This window comes from Aricia agestis, chromosome 7, assembly GCF_905147365.1.
Source record: "Aricia agestis chromosome 7, ilAriAges1.1, whole genome shotgun sequence".
NCBI classification, from domain to species: domain Eukaryota; kingdom Metazoa; phylum Arthropoda; class Insecta; order Lepidoptera; family Lycaenidae; genus Aricia; species Aricia agestis.
In genome coordinates, this window is record NC_056412.1 from 5,991,846 (window position 1) to 6,010,451 (window position 18,606).

At 35.6% G+C, this 18,606-nt stretch overlaps 1 protein-coding gene across 3 annotated transcripts in view; it reads left to right on the forward strand.

The window, feature by feature from the left end:
• Positions 1–15,961, forward strand: part of LOC121728678 — a 173,286-nt gene extending 157,325 nt beyond the window's left edge. For 2 of the 3 annotated variants that reach the window (XM_042116904.1, XM_042116903.1), the window contains 5 exons: positions 9,436–9,573; positions 11,440–11,559; positions 12,292–13,360; positions 13,612–14,137; positions 14,298–15,961. In XM_042116904.1, coding sequence (XP_041972838.1) covers positions 9,504–9,573; positions 11,440–11,559; positions 12,292–13,360; positions 13,612–14,137; positions 14,298–15,470 — 2,958 coding nt within the window. In that variant the 5' untranslated portion in view covers positions 9,436–9,503 and the 3' untranslated portion in view covers positions 15,471–15,961. Of the gene's footprint in view, positions 1–2,792; positions 2,804–9,435; positions 9,574–11,439; positions 11,560–12,291; positions 13,361–13,611; positions 14,138–14,297 lie in introns of those variants that run through there. The other variant, XM_042116905.1, reaches the window with a different exon arrangement.
• The last annotated feature ends 2,645 nt before the right edge of the window (positions 15,962–18,606 follow it).

The following is an 18,606-nucleotide window of genomic DNA, read 5'->3' on the forward strand; positions in this document are numbered from 1 at the left end:
TTGTGGTACGTGTGGGTTGGCACTTAGCCCAACTACACGAACATAAAAACAATCAAACCTTTTACAACAAAAATATTATTGTTGCTTTAATTATTGTTTTTATATGCATATTCTTTTAGAAAATGTTAATGTCATAATTATTTTTAACAGAAAACAAAAAACGGAATTGTCTATTCTGGTAAAAAAAACTGGCAAACACTTGTGGGGACTTTTTGAAGGACATCGCACAATAATATTTTTGTTATTTAAAAAAATACGTAAACAGTAAACACGTTAAAAATACATAAATATAGCACGTTGATTATAAATAACGACCATGCACCATAGAAGGCCACGTTCCTATGAAGTAACTGATAAAAAGTCGTAGTTATCGTCATGGTAAGACATATTCTTTCTACTACACACTTAGATCCATCAAACTTAAGGCCACAAACGCGGCAGCGAGTCGATCGCGCCGCAATTGTGGAAATGAGATCTCACTGTTTGTAGACTTTGGTAGTCGAGGCTACAATTATAATTTCTGCACCCTGAAAAACTTTAGTTTTTAGTTACATAACCTATATCTATCTCAAATTTTATTACAGGGCAATGGGCGTTGTCGTATGGTACTAATAAAAGAAAATCTACTTATGCCTCGATTTAATTTAAAATATTGGTAATGTTCCTAGGAAGGCTGGTGGTTCCTTATAAGGCCCAACCAAAGATTTGATAGTTGGCCTTGCTAGGGAACATGAACTTTACAAGGAACATCTCAAAATCATGAACATAATATAAACAGTTATTTTTAGTTATAAATGCGTACCGTTACAATTAAAATAATGTTGTTTTTATAACATCTTTACTTATTAAGATTATTAAACTTATACACGCATATTGAACATTATGGCCTTATAAAGAACGGGCCCATAAGAAGGCCAATTTAGACTAAAAAAATGTTTGATTGCATTATAAAACGCATTGGCACTTGGTTATAAGGTGTCAATGTGATACTCATTACTACTATTTTTAAAAAATTTCCATTAATATATTCTTAGATATAAGATAATGTTTAAGCAATGTTCGTTATAGTTTTTTTTAATGATATAAATATATTGAGCATTTAATGTGTTGTGTATTGAAAGAAATTGTAATGTCGTTTTAGTAAAAGCAAATAAATAAATACTTGTAACTCTATTTTCAAGTTAAATGACTGATGTATAATAATATTGGCCTTGTTTGGAGCTGTGTTCCTTGCAAGGCCATTTGGAAGAGCTTAGCAAAGCTTAAGTTTATTAAATGGCTATTGAAGCTAGGTTAAAAAGATATTTATAATATTATGATACCTAATAAAACAGAGCATTACTTGATAATTTGTTTTCTTAATTTATTTAGTTAATAAACGAATAACAAGCATTTTCCCGTTAGAGTGGCCTTACATGGTTCAGGGTCCTTAAATCGCACGTTATTCGTCATGTTTTGTATTTCAAAGTAAAAATTTATTTTAATTAAACGAAACAAAAACAGGTAAAAGAGAAAAAAACAACATAAACTAAAGAAACTTAAAAGCTAAATAAGTATAACTTTTTAAAGTTTTACTTATTTTTTCTTAACAAGTTAAACAGATATTGGAACCATATGTTATGTAATAAATTAATATTATTTTACAATTAATAAGCTTAGGTACCGTACCTACTAAAAAGTCTTTAAGACTATAGGAGATTATTAAATTATAAAAATATTATTTATAATAATGGTACGCAACAGCTGTCCTTACGAAGCTTTAGAGCTTTTTCATTAGTATGTATAGTATGGTCTCTAGTGTAGTCTATACTAATATTATAAATGCGAAAGTATCTCTGTCTGTCTGTCTGTCTAGCTTTCGCGCCAAAACTACTGAACCGATTGTAATGAAATTTTGTACACAGATAGTCTAAAGCCTGAGAAAGGACATAGGCTACTTTTAACTGGAAAAAGGGGTTGTAAGGGGGTGAAAATGCGAAGTCGCGGGCAACAGCTAGTATTTAATAAATGAACCTAATTTGTCTTCGTAATCCTTAGCACTGCATAGACTGTTATAGAGCCGGTTAGCCGATCGGACTTTTGAGCCTATTATTTATTGTAATATAATGTAAAAGGTTTCGCATTTTATGCTTTACAATAGTGTAATAGATAAAGATCACTGTAGCTTTCTCTTCTATTTAACAAATAACACATTTCGATATCTTTGTAGAAAGGGAAATAAATAGAATGATACAATAAAACTTAGGTTAAAGATTAAGTTTTATTACGAAATAGCGATGAGTAAGCAAAATATAACTAAAGCTGATAAGAAGATTATATAATACTTGTCCACTCTAATAAACATTGTCGTTTTTAGGGTTCCGTAGCCAAATGGCAAAAAACGGAACCCTTATAGATTCGTCATGTCTGTCTGTCCGTCCGTATGTCACAGCCACTTTCCTCCGAAACTATAAGAGTTATACTATTGAAAATTGGTAAGTAGATGTAGTCTGTAAACCGCATTAAGATTTTGATACAAAAATGGAAAAATTATTAGAAATTTTAGGGGTCCCCATAGGTACAACTGAAACAAAAAAATTTTTTTTCATCTAACCTATACGTGTGGGATATCTATGGATAGGTCTTCAAAAATCATATTGAGGTTTCTCATGTCATTTTTTTCTAACCTGAATAGTTTGCGAGAGAGACTCTTCCAAAGTGCTAAAATGTTTGTCCCACCCCCTCTAACTTCTAAAGTAGGGGCATGATAAGTCTAAAAATAATATATGATGTACATTACTATAAAAACTACCAACGAAAATTGGTTTGAACGATATCTAGTAAGCAGTTTTTTTATACGTCATAAATGGTAAACCTTAAACTGATAAAAAAAATTTTTTCATCTAAACTATGCGTGTGGGGTATCTATGGATAGGTCTTTAAAAATAATTTTGAAGTTTCTTCTATAATGTTTTTGTAACCTGAATAGTTTGCGAGAGAGACTCTTCCAAAGTGGAAAAATTTGTGTCGCCCCCCTCTAACTTCTAAAGTATATATCATGATAAGTCTAAAAATAATATATGATGTACATTACTATAAAAACTACCAAAGAAAATTGATTTGAACGAGATCTAGCAAGTAGTTTTTTTATACGTCATAAATGGTAAACCTTAAATTAATTTTCATTAAATCAACTGAAATATAAAAATAAATCAAAAACCTTTTAATTTCATTAAAATAAACCTTATTACTGCTGCGGAACCCTTCATGGGCGAGTCCAACTCGCACTTGGCCGCTTTTTTATTGACCTTCTTTTTATTACAATTTTATACTATTTGAATTCGTCCTATGTTCTATGTATAATACCTGTGATAACAGTTAGTAGGTAACTCGATTTATAAGTTAGGTATATTATGTATGTATAATGCTAGTCGACTCCCGCAACCCCGTTGCTAATAGCGCCGAAACCGTACATTTTTAGGGTTCCGTACCCAAAGGGTGAAAACGGGACCCTATTCATGAGACTTCAATGTCTGTCTGTCCGTCTGTCTGTCTCTAGGCTGTATCTCAAGTTTCTGAAATTTTCACAGATTGTGTATATCTCTTGCCGCTATGACAACAAATACTAAAAATAAAATAAAATTAATTTTTAAAGGGAGCTCCCATACAACAAACGTGATTTTTTGGCCTTTTTTGCTCGATATCAATAATGGCAACAGGTAGGCACTTGATATTTTTACAAAGGCCTTATTTATATGTCTACTTCAATATTTAAGAATAATATTAAAATAAAATAAAAAATAAGGGGGCTCCCATACAAAAACACAATTTTTGGTCTATGTTTGCTCTATAACAGTACGGAACCCTTCGTGCGCGAGTCCGACTCGCAATTGACCGATTTTTTTCTGGGATAATAGTATCCTAAGTCGTTTCCCGGGACTCAAAGTATCCTCATACCTTACATCAAAATATAGGTTCCGAATTGGGTGTGAAGTGGTAACAGACAGTCTGATAGACACACTTTCACATGTATAATAGATATTAGTATGGAAGTATTCATAATATTGGGAATCCAACTCAATTCATACTACAGGTCCGTTGGATATTCAAAATGTGTCTCAATTTCGGCCTTAAAATATAAATTGTGGCCCGTAGCAATCGGAACTTAACTTAGGAGTTAGAGGGCATTGAAATGCTCTCAATATGCAGCGCTATGCGGCCGGCGGGCGGCACAATGGCTGCCAATTTACTTGGGAATCCGACCAGGATACCTCAGCCAACGTTCTATGACTGAGCAATGACATATCTCGGGCTCTCGGCCTCCCGCAAGTAATTGTCTGCCGTACGACGGGTCGACGGGTCGCAAGATGTACAATTCTCCGAGTCAATACTCTTTTGTGTGATAAGCTACCTGCCCCCCTAGACAAGTGGCAAAACGCTAACGCTAGCGCTACAAAATGTATGGATTTGACATTAGTATTCGCTAGCGAAGCGATGACTTATGTCAAATCGCATACATTTAGTAGCGTTAGCGCTAGCGTTAGCGTTTGCGTTTTGCCACTTGTCTAGGGGGGTTGGCTTCACCAATATTCAAATTTTCTTGAGGAAATTAACTAAAGGATATTAGATATATTATATTAATACGCGAGCGGAAAGCTTTGGATCCCTTTTGGCGAAAAATACGGAAAAGTAGGTGAATGAAATTTTGCACAGTTATAGTTTATTATAATATGGTGAAGGAGTGCATCGAGCTAATATTATTTAGAAATTATACTTTTATCATACATTTTTTTTACAAATAAAACATTACACACACTACAATGTACACACTACCATATTTTCGAATGACAAGCCTACACGTATACGAATTGTTTATGGTTGAAGTCTGTTGTCAAATTAAAAATAGTCAATGTTTTAAACGGGGATCCAAAAGAAGAAGAATTAAATTTAGGTCGAATTTCGACCATTGGGCGATCTCCAGGGACCTCTAAATACACTAGATGACGCCTGGAACTCTATTGCGCCAAATTCGTGTTTCGCGCGGTTACCGTACATTTTTTTCCGGGATAAAAAGTATCCCATGTCCTCTCTCGGGACTTAAAGTATCTCCCTACTCCATACCAAATTTTATCAAAATCGGTCCATAGGTTTGGGCGTGAAGAGGTAACAGACAGTAAGACAGACACAATTTCGCATTTATTATTATATTAGTATGGATATTAAGAAAATACTGATGTATTTTTAAATAAATTAAGCCAGACTATCATTTGTATATTTATATTTTAAAATAAAAATATGATATTATCTATGAAATTTTAAATTTAGCTTTTAATGGGAAAAAATCAAGCTCAATTTTTTTCCTAGCAAACCGCTCATATTTCTATTACTAAATCTCCGAGGTAAATTATTCAAAGTGCTTATTATTAGTTGTGTATTCGTATTTACTATAGTATAAAAGAAATTCGCTGTCTATATGATATTATTATGTTTTGCAACGTTTACAGTGTCGATTTTATAATTCATTTTTATACTTGAAAATAAGCCCCGAATTGTTTCATTTTCTAAACATAGATATACCTACCACATTATATTTCCGAGAATTCGATCTGAGCAGAAACACGACATCTTAAAATTTTCTCGATAGAAAAAAAACACAAAGATGCATCTAATTTTCACGAATTTTTCATTTATTTCCGTAACCGTGCATTGAACTAAGTTAATATTTTACCACATTGTATAAAATTCTATCATTGAGAGATCGACCTAGCGGATTTTTAAAATGTTGTATATTTATCGAGTTATTGAGAAAAAACTAATTTGGCGATGAATCCGCGTCGTTCTTTTTCTCCTGGCATATGAAAGACGGGCGTGAGTGTGAAGAGAGGACGATGTTTGATTTTCGGTTAGTCGCCCTCTTAAATAGATAGAGATGTTGGTATTTTAGGTTAAAAATACAATACTTATGCATATTATTAGTTATTACTAGTAAAGTGTAACGTATTGCATAACAACGTTTAATACAAAGTGGGAATCTGTGCTGCTTATGGTGGATGTATAGCATTCCGAACATGACCTCGGTGACCTGTGCAGGTCCTCTGCAAATGCCGCAGTTGGGAGCAGTCGTGAATTGCCAGCGATAGCCTGTTCAAACTTATCCTACCTTTGAGCCCTATGAAAGTGATCCTTATGTAGTTGGCACAAAGGTCCTGACTCCTGTCTAGATGGATCCGAACGGTCTGTAATCGCGATCGTGGGGTATAAGTCAGGCATTTGATTGGTATCTCCAGTTCACCTCATTAATCTGTTCTTGCAATTTTATTTAATACTAGATGACGCCCGCAATGACGTTTATCGCGCAGGAACCGTACATTTGTCTGGGATTAAAAGTACCCTATGTCCTTACCCAGGAGTCAAAGTATCTCCATATCCGGCAAAATCGGTTGAGCGGTTTGGGCGCGAAGAGATAACAGACTTTATAAGTGTTACGTTAAAATTGTGGGAATAATAAATTGAGAATGACTTCTTTTACTGGTCCCGCTTCTGCTGAGTTGAATATTCCCTCGAATTGATGATGTCTAGAAATTATTTTAATCGGCCGTAAAATGAAAGAGTTATGCCAGCTGTTAGTAAATAAGAAAAATGTTTTTTGCTCTCCTGTAAAGTCGGGGTTTATCCTTACGACATTTGAAATTTCCACCGTCGTTTTTATACGTGGGAGAGCCATGCTTCGGCACGAATGGGCCGGCTCGACCGGATAAATACCACGTTCTCACAGCAAACCGGCGTGAAACAGCGCTTGCGCTGTGTTTCGCCGAGTGAGTGAGTTTACCGGAGGCCCAATCCCCTAACCCCTACCCTATTCCCTTCCCTACCCTCAACTATTCCCTTCCCTTCCCTACCCTCCCCTATTACCCTATTCCCTCTTAAAAGGCCGGCAACGCACTTGCAGCTCTTCTGATGCTGCGAGTGTCCATGGGCGACGGAAGTTGCTTTCCATCAGGTGACCCGTTTGCTCGTTTGCCCCCTTATTTCATTAAAAAAAAAAAAAATATGGAAATCCTGCACCGTGCGCGGTACAGCAGTGTACGCACACTTGGGTTTCTGAATAAGTATTAATAAATTATCTACATTATCTTGATACTGATATTATAAAAGTGTGAATCACAGATCATGTCTGTGGTGTGAATACACTTATATTGCGATTAGAATATATAGCTCTACCCGAATTTGATGGCAGACGGCAGATTTTCAAAAAATATCCTTGACCATTAGATACATTTTTATATTTGCATGTTTAACACACTGAATAAGCCGCTAAAAGGAAAAAATGGATCAAAATGTTTTATTCCAAATACCCCGGCATTGCTAAAGTCAATTTAATTTCTCACTTTAAGCCATTTTTGCCATCAGATGGCAGACCTATAGTTTGCCACATTTCATAAAAATTCATCATGATTGTTTTTAAATCAGCTGTCCATTAGTTTTGATGAAATATCGATATAGAAAATGCAATAATATCTGTGATAAATATGAAAATAAGATAATGTTATAATAACTGCGTTGAAAACCACAAAATCATACGGAAAATACGGATAGCATAATTTCCATTGGTTCCGTAAATTAGCAATTATCCAGTAACCGCTTTAATTATGTGCACGCCATATTTATTCTAAAAGCAATATTCACGATATATTATTTTTAATTTAACAATTTATTGAGTCTATTCGATAAACTAATTTTAATTGATTATTATTGTTTATTCATTATTATACTAGCTGTAGCTAAACTAACAGCATTCTAGAGATTACTCCACCCAATCCTGTATCTAAATTTACATAGCACAAAAAGTTTCGTTTGAATTTTCTATTTACCACAAGCTATTCAAGCCGTGACGATGTAAACCTTTTTGACGCTTTGCAACGTAAACGTTTGAGTGCACCCGATTTATTCCGAATCGGAATATTTTATCACTCTTTTCCGTGACATTCACTTTAATTCCTCATATTTACCTACGAATTCACACTAAAGTATACTTTATAAGGAACTGTAGTACACAGTAACACAGTAGTATTGTATGTTTTATTGATGTCCTTGGCTAATCGTTATACAAAGTTTTGTCCTTGTTTGACAAAATTTTGTATAACTATAACGAACTTTAGAAACTTTAGAAACAAATCCCCATACACTGTGCAGCTGTGGAGCAGGGGCCTCATCGACTGATGGTGTAGAATGTAGATATTTAATAATTAAAAATCACCCCAAACCGTGCACACGGGGTACACACAGCACATTACGCTTTTACACTTTTTAATAATGTAAAACTCCACACATTGTGGAGTTTTATATTAATATAGAAATAAAAGTTTGATTTTATGTTGTTTACGCTAAGAGCCCCCGCAGACTTTTAGTCGGCTGATAGTCTGACCAAATCAGGGTTTCAGTTAGGATTCCTCCCGGATTACCCGGGAGATTCCGATAATAATGCTTAACCTCCCGTCCTCCCGGAGAACGATAATTTCTCCGGTTTTTCAAAAACTAATAATTATTGCATAATAAATAATAATTGACTTAGTGAAAAATTATAAGATGAAGTTGGATTGGACAATCATATTATTAACAAATCGCTTGGATTAACTCTCGGCTTACTAATGACTTCTTTACGAAATTGAAAGAGAGAAATGGTCCTGAGACTATGTTCTTTCTCATTCCCACCCCCTACGATTCTCCCGGGTTGGTCCTTTCGAGAGTTGGCAACCCTAGTTTCATTACATATTATTATCGGCCGATACAAATCGTTTATTATGATTTGTGCGCACCTACTTCATACTGATTAAGCGTTCGACTAAACTATCGGCCGATTAAAAATCTGCTGTCTGCGGTAGGTAGTAGATTATTATATTCTTTATCTATATAACTATAGATAGAGACCATTTGTAACTAGATATCTGCAATGCAACCATAGATATTGTTTCCTCCCTGACACTCTGAAGGCTACACAACATAGTAGTATAATTTTTCTCTCATTCTGCTAAATGCCGTGCGCCCACGCAGTCTCCCACAATTATTTAATTAGGCACTTAATGTGATTTTGTAATACAATTTGCTAATCGAGATTTTATATTAGCTCCTGTCCGTGTGAATTGTAGCTAGTCTTTGTTTGTTACTGGGTCATAATAAGTAGCAGTTGTCACGTATACGGTAGATATTTATAATGTAAATGTATGAAATTCAATCAATTTCCATAGAAAAATAACGTTATATTCTTCGTTAAGACACTGCTGCTTTTATACCTACTATTATGATACAGAAGTTCTTACACAAAATAGTTTGTGTCACGTCGAGCCAATAAATAGAAAATAAGAAACTTTCCAGTGATTTTCCCGAAGTTAAATTAAAAAGACTGTACGAGACGACAAAGGGAAACGATTTTTAATGCTTTTTGTTTCTTTGTTACAGATCTGGTGTGCCATTTCAAAATGCGAAACAACAAAAGTTGTCGGAATTAACATAATATCGCGCCAGGAATGCTGAAGAAATCTCCAACAAAAATGGACCACAGAATATTTCTTTTATTGGCGCTGTCCGCGCATCTGTGTAAGTAATTCATGACCTTTTATTATTTTAAATACGGATCAACTTGAGTCCTAAAATAATGTTGTACCCAACATGATTGGGTGAGTAGTTGCCGATTAACATACATTTTTTTTTCGTTAAAATTAAACATTTCTTTTAATTAAGAGATGACTAGAGCATCCACGTTTAATGCAAAATAAATCTATTGATTTATTCATTTATTTTTCATTAAACGTTTTATTAAAATAGCTAAGCTTCAGTTTTAATTCAGGTGCATTTTAAGCCCCCTAGCAATCTTAATTCCGATTCCCAGTATAAAAATTTCATGATACGACTGTACTGATAAAATAAAAAAGTTACGGCCTTTCAAAAGCGTGTAGTTAAACGTATGACTCGGCGCTAAACGTAAAAAAGGTATAAAATGAAACTCTTAGAACAAAGTAATTGAAAACACATAGATTGGAATGCGGGGGCGTATTCTGATCCTTATCTAGGGACTATCTCAGCCCACTTGATGGCCAATGGGGTGGAAGTAACGAGGATATAGCTACGACCCCGCGAGAATTTCGCTACTTCATATTATGCGAAATGCAACGCAAATTTTAGCCGTTCCGCTAAATCCACTCTGAATAAAAAGATCGTATATTATATTTGAAACAAATTTTATACTGTTCTCGTTCGCTTATATGGAATATGAACAATATTATTCTGGCAATGTTAGGAAATTATTATTTGGTTAAAAATAAGCATGTTATAAAAAAAGAAACAAATTCTGATGTCCGACATTAATTTTATGTCTTGACCACAATTGATTGATTATTGTTCATTAATGAGGGATCTATATAGTGTAAAGAAACGATACTTAATTATAATGTAACAGAAGTTATTACATATCATGTAAAGAATTATTTCTGCGTAATATTCTGCAAACATCCTTTCCACCTTAATAAGAGTATCAAGACTCTTTTTGGCTCATTGACTTTTTAATCAATTTCAATGATTGCCATTAAAGGGACGGTATTCCCTTCTGTGTCGTTACTTCCTTTACTTCTACAGTAAAATACCTTTTTAATTATCTTTAACGCATCTAAGAGAACTTATAACCCTAGTATAAATATAATGGAAATATTGTATAATACATTATGTGCTTAAAAAGTGTGTAGCGAAAAAAATATTATGCATACTTTTGGCTTCTAACATTTGCCATTTTTCTTAACTTTACGCATCATTAGTCAAGATATGAGTATGTTTTGCATAGCTTTCTGTATCATGGGTTAAATGAACCACTATTTCAGACCATTAACGAAGCGATGGTTTCGAGGCACAATTGCGTTTTATCTCATTCGCATTAACCATATTTTCTTTTTCGCTAAATTAAGTAACCATGTATTTATTTTATTTTTCTTTTTGCTAACCAATCTGTAATCAAAGGCGCCTAAAATCAATGCTAATATTATAAATTAAAAGAGATCTGTTACCTCTTCACAGTTAAAAGGCTGAACCGAAACTGCTATGGATATAACAGTTATTCTATATCCCAGAAGATATTATTTATAAATTACCCAGGTTCTGGTGCCAGGGGGGGGGGGGGGCAAATTACCCAGGTTCTGGGCCCAGGGGGGGCAAATCAGATTTTTCATAAGCTAGGTGTTTATAAAGAATAAAAGATATAGTTGTAAAAATATTGTATTGCAAACAAATGGCAAAAGTTCGTTTTCTTAATTTTTAATTTTTATAGATAAAAGTACTAGATAATATACTTAGTAGGGACGTCAACATGATCCAGGGGGGGCAGCAACCCCCCCCCCCATATTAAACTGATAATAATATGTACCTAGTATGTTAATGGTAACGGTTTGTTCTGATATTGCAACTTTCGCCTTTCAGGTTTGGTGTCCGCTGACAACAATGCCTTCCTCACGCAGACAGTGTATGGGTTCTTGGACTTTACCACCACGATAGGAAACACGGTTATGGTCTTCTCGCCCCAGTCTGCTCCCCCACCAGGTTGTAATTATAATGATTAAATATATCATATATTCTTCTAGATACAATATACCTACATTTTATAATACAAAAATTAATCGCAAAATGTGTTGGTAAGCGCATAATAAACCAATTTTACCAATCTTTTAATTTTCATTGAAGTCTAGGGATGGTCTTTACGGCGATAACGTTTGAAAAATTACTAGGAAAATTAGAAAATATAAGAAAATTTCACCTCGCAGAATTACGTCCGTCGGGCCCGCTAAAATTGTATACAAACGTAATAAAGCTTCTATTTATATATCTCTCTAAATGTAATAAAGCTTCTATTTTATAATAATAAAAATAATATCTTTATTTCGACCAAAAATAGAAGTTACATAAGAAGCCTCTGACCCCTGCACTAGTGTTGACTGTATTGCAGAGGCCAGCGTCCTCGCCCATGTAGTATTATATTATTAGTATACATATATTCAATATTTAAACTACAAAAAGAAACTTAAAAAGTAAAAGTAGGTGAGTACTTAATCTTAACATAGACTGTAAGTATACAATTCAACAATAAAGAGAGAGAAAACAATACAGAATGAATGTAAGGCTGTCGTTAAGCATTTAGTAGTTAATGGCAGAGGCCAGCGTCCTCGCCCATGTAGTATATTTATATCTCTTAGCCAACGGTGACACTCTTTAGTAATATAAAAAATATTATTTTATCCTTTATCAAAATTACATTTTCAAAAATAATATTTTCAGAACCACCGAAAACTGAAAAATCTATTCAAGAAAATGCTATCGAGACGAAACCACCACCAGTTAGTGACGTAAAGCCTGAAGCTATAAAACCAAGCAAAACTATCGACAAAACAAATCATAAAGCCTCCTCGCCGTCAAGCTCTATTTCGGTTGTTACATCTAAAAAAGAGGACAAAAAAGCGAGTACTCCAAAATCTGTCGTTAAAGAACAAAAACCAATAGTAACCAAAGTTGAGGTGGTAACTGGACCTTCAAAAATTGTTGAAAATCCACAAAAATCGGTGAAACAAAGTGATAAAGTTCAAAAGAATTCACCTGCTAAGAGCTCTAATGCTATAAGTAGCAAAGTTGAAGTGAAAGCTAACGCCGTACAACCCTCTATTATTTCGAAAGTTAATAGCGTGGTTCACGTTCAATCCAGTCAGTACGACGAAGAACCAGCAATATTAGTATCCAATAACATTGGAGAGCCGGAGTACGATTACTTATCTCGTCAGCCATCTGAGTTTGTCGAGGAAACTTATAAAGTAATCAATATTCGCCCATCAAAATCTCATGGCCACAAGCCAAAAAACAATGGTAAGAACCGTCATCAACCCACACCACCACCAGATGACGATGAGCATCCGCTGGGCCTTGTGACAACTCTCGGTGGCACGATCGTCAATAATGGACTAACAACGGTTCACGAAACCAGTGTTATCGGCACATACATATCAGGAAAATATGCTCAGGTACTTAACAGCAACTCAAAAATATTGAACTCCGGTCACAAGGCAAAGATTAGTCCGAGTCAACCTCATAGAATTACAAAGACAGCGGCGCCATCTATATCCAAAAATCATAGACATAATCTGGAACCGACGCCATCAGCGGGAGACGAAGATTCAAGTCACAACAAGAATACGCGAAGACAAGTCAACGGTGGTAGCTCATTCAAGAGTCACAGGCACCGATCTCAAAATAATGAAAATTCTAACGCTGAACCTACTGCACCTCAAGCTCCTCAGGGCAAGAAATATAAAAACAGAAATCATTCATCGCAATCTCAAAGAGCACAAAATAAAGAGTAAGTTGCATCATATTTAAATGTATAAATTATAATTTTTACTTATATTACTCGTATTATTCTGTGAGATATTTTAAATTAGTTAAGTTATTATATTAGTAAGTAGTGAATACCTTTATCTTAGTAGTATGTCTTAAAATCTCCACAATATGATTTGATGTTATCACCGTTAAAATTCTTTATAAACAAGAAGTTGAAATTTTTATATTTAACATACAGAAAAACATACAATTTTGTCCTTATTTTTTCAGGGAACAATCTTCTCAAGGATATACGACTAGGCGTAACAAAAATAGCTCTAACCGACACAAATCAACTGCTACCAATGCAGGAAATAACGAGGGTCAATCAAAACGTTTCAAAGGTCGCATCCAACCATCATCCGTAGAGCAGGTAACTCCTGCAGCATCAACAAGCGTTTATAAATTCAAATTAAACAGAACCCCAAGCACAGGCCGTTGGCAATATAAAACTAGTCCGAAACCAAAAGTGACTATAAGGAAATCTAGCGAGGACGACCAACAAACAACGCCTAGCTACAATCCCTTATTGGATGATCCCGCTAATGACCTTTCTGCGAGAGCACGATCTGATAATGATTTGGAGCTATCCGGCTCACAAAGTGGTCCAGGAACACTGCTCGAGAATGATACAGATGACAACTCTATTGAAAAGTTACCCCCGGTAGAAACACTGAAGGTTGAAATTAGTACTCCCGCTGATTTTCATGATGTGTATTACGAAATAGCTACTCTAAAATCGCCATACACATTCCAGGTAATATTCATAAGTTATCTTGTGTTTTTAAGCTCACCTAGAGATGAAATAACGCCTCATATAATTAGGGTAAACTTAAATTATAGAATAAGAATATATTGTATTTTTATCTTATTTTCTATCTCTTCAAAACTAAAATTTCTGCTTAATTTGTTTTCAGGTTGGGCGAGTAAAAAACACCAGAATAATAACTGTTACAACAACGATCGAAAAACGAATCGAACCTACAATAGTGCCTTCACAAAGTTCTCTCAACGAACCGTTGACAGAAAATATATTAGCGACAGCATCACCGTATGGGAAAGATAATTATTTCTTAGATTCAAGCATTGCTACTTTACCAGCGATAACGCTATCTTCCGATGTCGAAACACCACCACTAGAAACGGTCACAGAAACGTTCAGTACGACGCAAAACATGCTCAAGACCCACATTTTACCAGTCATCAGAGAGCCGAATATTACCAGCAGCCTCACTTTCATTCAAACTTATCATGTGACGAGACTAGTGACGGCCACAAAAACTCTACCGCCCATGGAATTCTTCCAGTTCATCCCAAGTAAAACATTAAAAGAGTTCAACAGTCGTCTAGATGAAGCTGGATCCGAATTACATTTGGAATTGGACTTCGGCGACAGCAACGAAGACGAGGAAGGCCACTTGCGTCGCGTGTTCCCATCCGACCTAGATCTCGCGAACATCGGGTCAAACTTCGATTTGACAGAAATCGATAAGTACCGAGACAACCACTTGCGACTCAAGAAAGCGCACGGACAGAATAAGAACAACCAAGTGACCGAAGCTCCGAGTCCCTCCACGCCCGCTCTCACTCCGGAACAGGCTCAGCAGCTCGCCCTCCTGAGGTTGTTGAACCCGGCCGCGGCTGCTCAGATTCCGAACGTCGTCACTACTTCCAAGCCGGTCTTGAAGTATGAAACCATCTACGAGTCCCACGTGATCCCCTTCTTCAACGGCAGATCGACCGTGGAGAGCACTATATCTCGGCCCGTGGCGACGGTCACGAAAACCGAGTACGAAATAGGCACGAGCAGCCTGCCCGCTCTACCTCTGAACCCCCTGTTCCCTCAGCAGCAGTTCACGGTGACGTCGACGCCCGTGATCGTGAACACCGAGGTCGTGGCGACCGACAGTCAGGTTCTGAAGCTGACGTTCGGCGCCAAGACCCTCTACACGACGTTGTTCACGACCAAAGTCGTACCCACGGTGCTGACGTCGTACGTGACGTCATCGGTCCCCGTGCAGCCGAGCGCCGCCCCGGGATTCCCCGGCTACTTCCCCGCTCCCTACCCACCGTTCCCCTACGTAGGTTAAATGGACAGTGAAAAACGACAGTGCGTTTGAGTGATAAGTGATACCGTGACGACGCGTTAGTGAAATTGAGTGATGAAGTGCCGTACGAGAAATATATGTCGCAAACTCGAACAGTGCTAAAAGCGTAGTTGTGATTTATGAACTTACATATATATTGAGACGGTTGTGTTTGTGAATTGCTCATCATTTCATTGTAAATCGTTGATATAAATAATAATTATTACCATTAATAAATTAATATTAATTAATCGATGTAATGATCTAAATTTTAGTTAATACTCATTTAAAATTCGTTCTCGTAACTTCTTCGCATTTCGTCATTATTGATGATTTTTGTCTAATTTAACGGCTTATTAAATTAGATATCTAATGCGCGAACAAATTTTGAGAACAGTCTACCTGCTAAAGGATTAAATTCGCTGACGTGTAACACCAGGGAATTTGTAAATATGTTATTTATGTTTTGTATATATTGTGTACTTTTTAATCTATATTAATTATTATTAAGGTTAATTTTAATGAAATTTGTATAATATAGTTTATAAACATTTTATACGTTTTGTAAACTTTTCGCTTAAATAAATACAGTGTTTCTTAATAACCATAGCTTTTTAATCAGGGCCAAGTACGGTTAATTATGATTAATAAATAGCACCCTCTATAATTGATGCGATTTTTAAGAAAGAAGGCAAGTATTATTTTAGACAAAACCTAATCAAGCTTTCGGGCTCGAGTACTCTATAAAGTATCCTTTTTATCCGTGATGAACCCCGAATTAATGGAACAATATTGAAAAAAATCATTAAGTACGAGTTGGACTTGTGCACGAAAGACTCCGTACATAATAATTGTTAAAATTTCACGATTATAATGTGAGAATGAGGAGCTTATATAAGTTGTTTAGTTATACCTACATAAATGTCGCTCAATTAATAATTGCATTCAGTTTAATGTCGGCAATTATTTGTTGTTTTAGTGACAAAACATACACATAATATGTAAAAGACTTTACTGCATCATAGTATACACAGATCCGGACTGACGGTTGGGCAGAAGAACCTTGTAAAGTCAGTCACTAATTAACCCTTAGGCTAGGGAACCCTAAAACATTTTCAAGGCTTTTGTTTAGCGAATCTGACTAAAAATATCCAATTTTCTGAGCCATGTAATATATTTTCAGAGAACAGGGGTTTATGTTTCAGGGTATTTAATTAAGGCGTACATCGAGGCAAATCGTAAGCCCAAAGCCCTATGAACTCTCGTTAATGAGCGCCGCGCTGCTCAGGAACGGAATAAGCAAACAACATCACAAAAATTGCCATGTCCTAATAAGCCATTAGTGGTAATCTAAGACATAACCTGACTAGGTATATGGGACAAATCAGCTTTATAACTGTCTAGAAAGTTGAAACTCTCGGCAAACATCAGGGCTGTCGCTCGCTTGAGACGACTTTAGAGTTTAGACAGACTATTACAATACAATAATAATTCAATTTTAGTGTCTAAACATACTAGGCTGAAAAAACGCGGCAGAATTTCAGCCGCGTATGTTCTGAAAATTGCGGCATTTCTTTCATAAATATGAAAGAAATGCCGCATCTGCTGTGTGGTAAAGGGTTGCCGATTCACGAAAAAAACTGAATAATCCAAATACTTTTTCATAATCTGTATATATAAAACTCAAAGGTGACTGACTGACATGGTGATCTATCAACGCACAGCCCAAACCACTTTACGGATCGGGCTGAAATTTGGCATGTAGGTAGATGTTATGACTTAGGCATCCGCAAAGAAAGGATTACGATAAATTCCAACCCCAAGGGATTAAAATAGGGGATGAAAGTTTGTATATAATAATATGTACTTCTTAACGCGAGCGAAGCCGCGGGCAAAAGCTTGTTTATACTATGTAACAATACTAAATTACATAATTTATACTAAGTATACAATATTATACATTAAACAGTTGGTTAGAACTTAGAGTTCAGTTTTCGGGTGTTTGTTGTTAGCTAATTCGAAAACTCCATGTTCTAGTTGCATTGTAAAATAGTATTCCTTGAACTTTGATTCTCTATTTTATTATCTTGAGGGTAAAATCTTAAAAATCCATTTCGGATATTTATTAGGTTGAGTTGCACCAACTAACTTTTACTATAACTTTAACTTTAACTACAGTGCAAAATGTCAGGTCTTTGGTTAAAGTTAAATTTAACCATAACCGCTCATACGTTATATTTTTTATATTTTTCCTGACGATTTTTACGGATAATATTTTTTTTATATACTGGCATCACACATCCCGTTACCTTTAGATTGAATAAGATGATAAACGCAACAGATATCTGTGAATTTCTCCAGTTAAAGTTAAAGCTAAAGAACGCCATATTTAACTATAACCATAACTTTAACTTTAATCACGCCTCTGGTGCAACCCAACCTAAAAATATCCAAAATGGATTCTTTTATTTTCCTAATCAAGTACAGGGGTTTTATTTTCTAAAGATACACATCCAGATAATCTTAGGCTGGATTTATAATCGTCCGCGCGGTTTGGCTGCTACACAAGCTATAATAATTTATAAATTATAGCTTAATATATTATAGCCTACAATTAGATTTAAGTATTTGAATAGCGGCGCGGTCGCGCTGTTATAATATACATTTTATATGTTAAATTAAAAGCATAATATGATCCCAGATCCCACAGCGATCAGACATGATACTTGACTTATTTCCACACGGATGAAACCTTAGGTTCCCAGTTATAGTGCCTCATGTACTTAAAATACCTGCGTGTTTGTGGAGCTCTACGTGTCCTGGGCAGTCTTATTTAACTTTAATTTTTTTTCATAGCTGATATTTATAATATATATTTTGTAGAATATTATTCTGAACTGGTACCATGAAGTTTCATGGATCGTAACTTTTGTCAGACGCTTTAAGACTGCGTTTCCGCCAGAGCTGAGCGGAGCTGTGCGAGGAATGTGTTTTTGAAAACCAATAGTCGTGATGAATAGATGTCGTGGCAAAGTCATGTCAATGAAGCGATTCTATTGGTTTTCAAAAACACATTCCTCGCAACACAGCTCCGCTCAGCTCTGGTGGAAAGGCAGCCTTAAGGAGTGAGCACACTGAG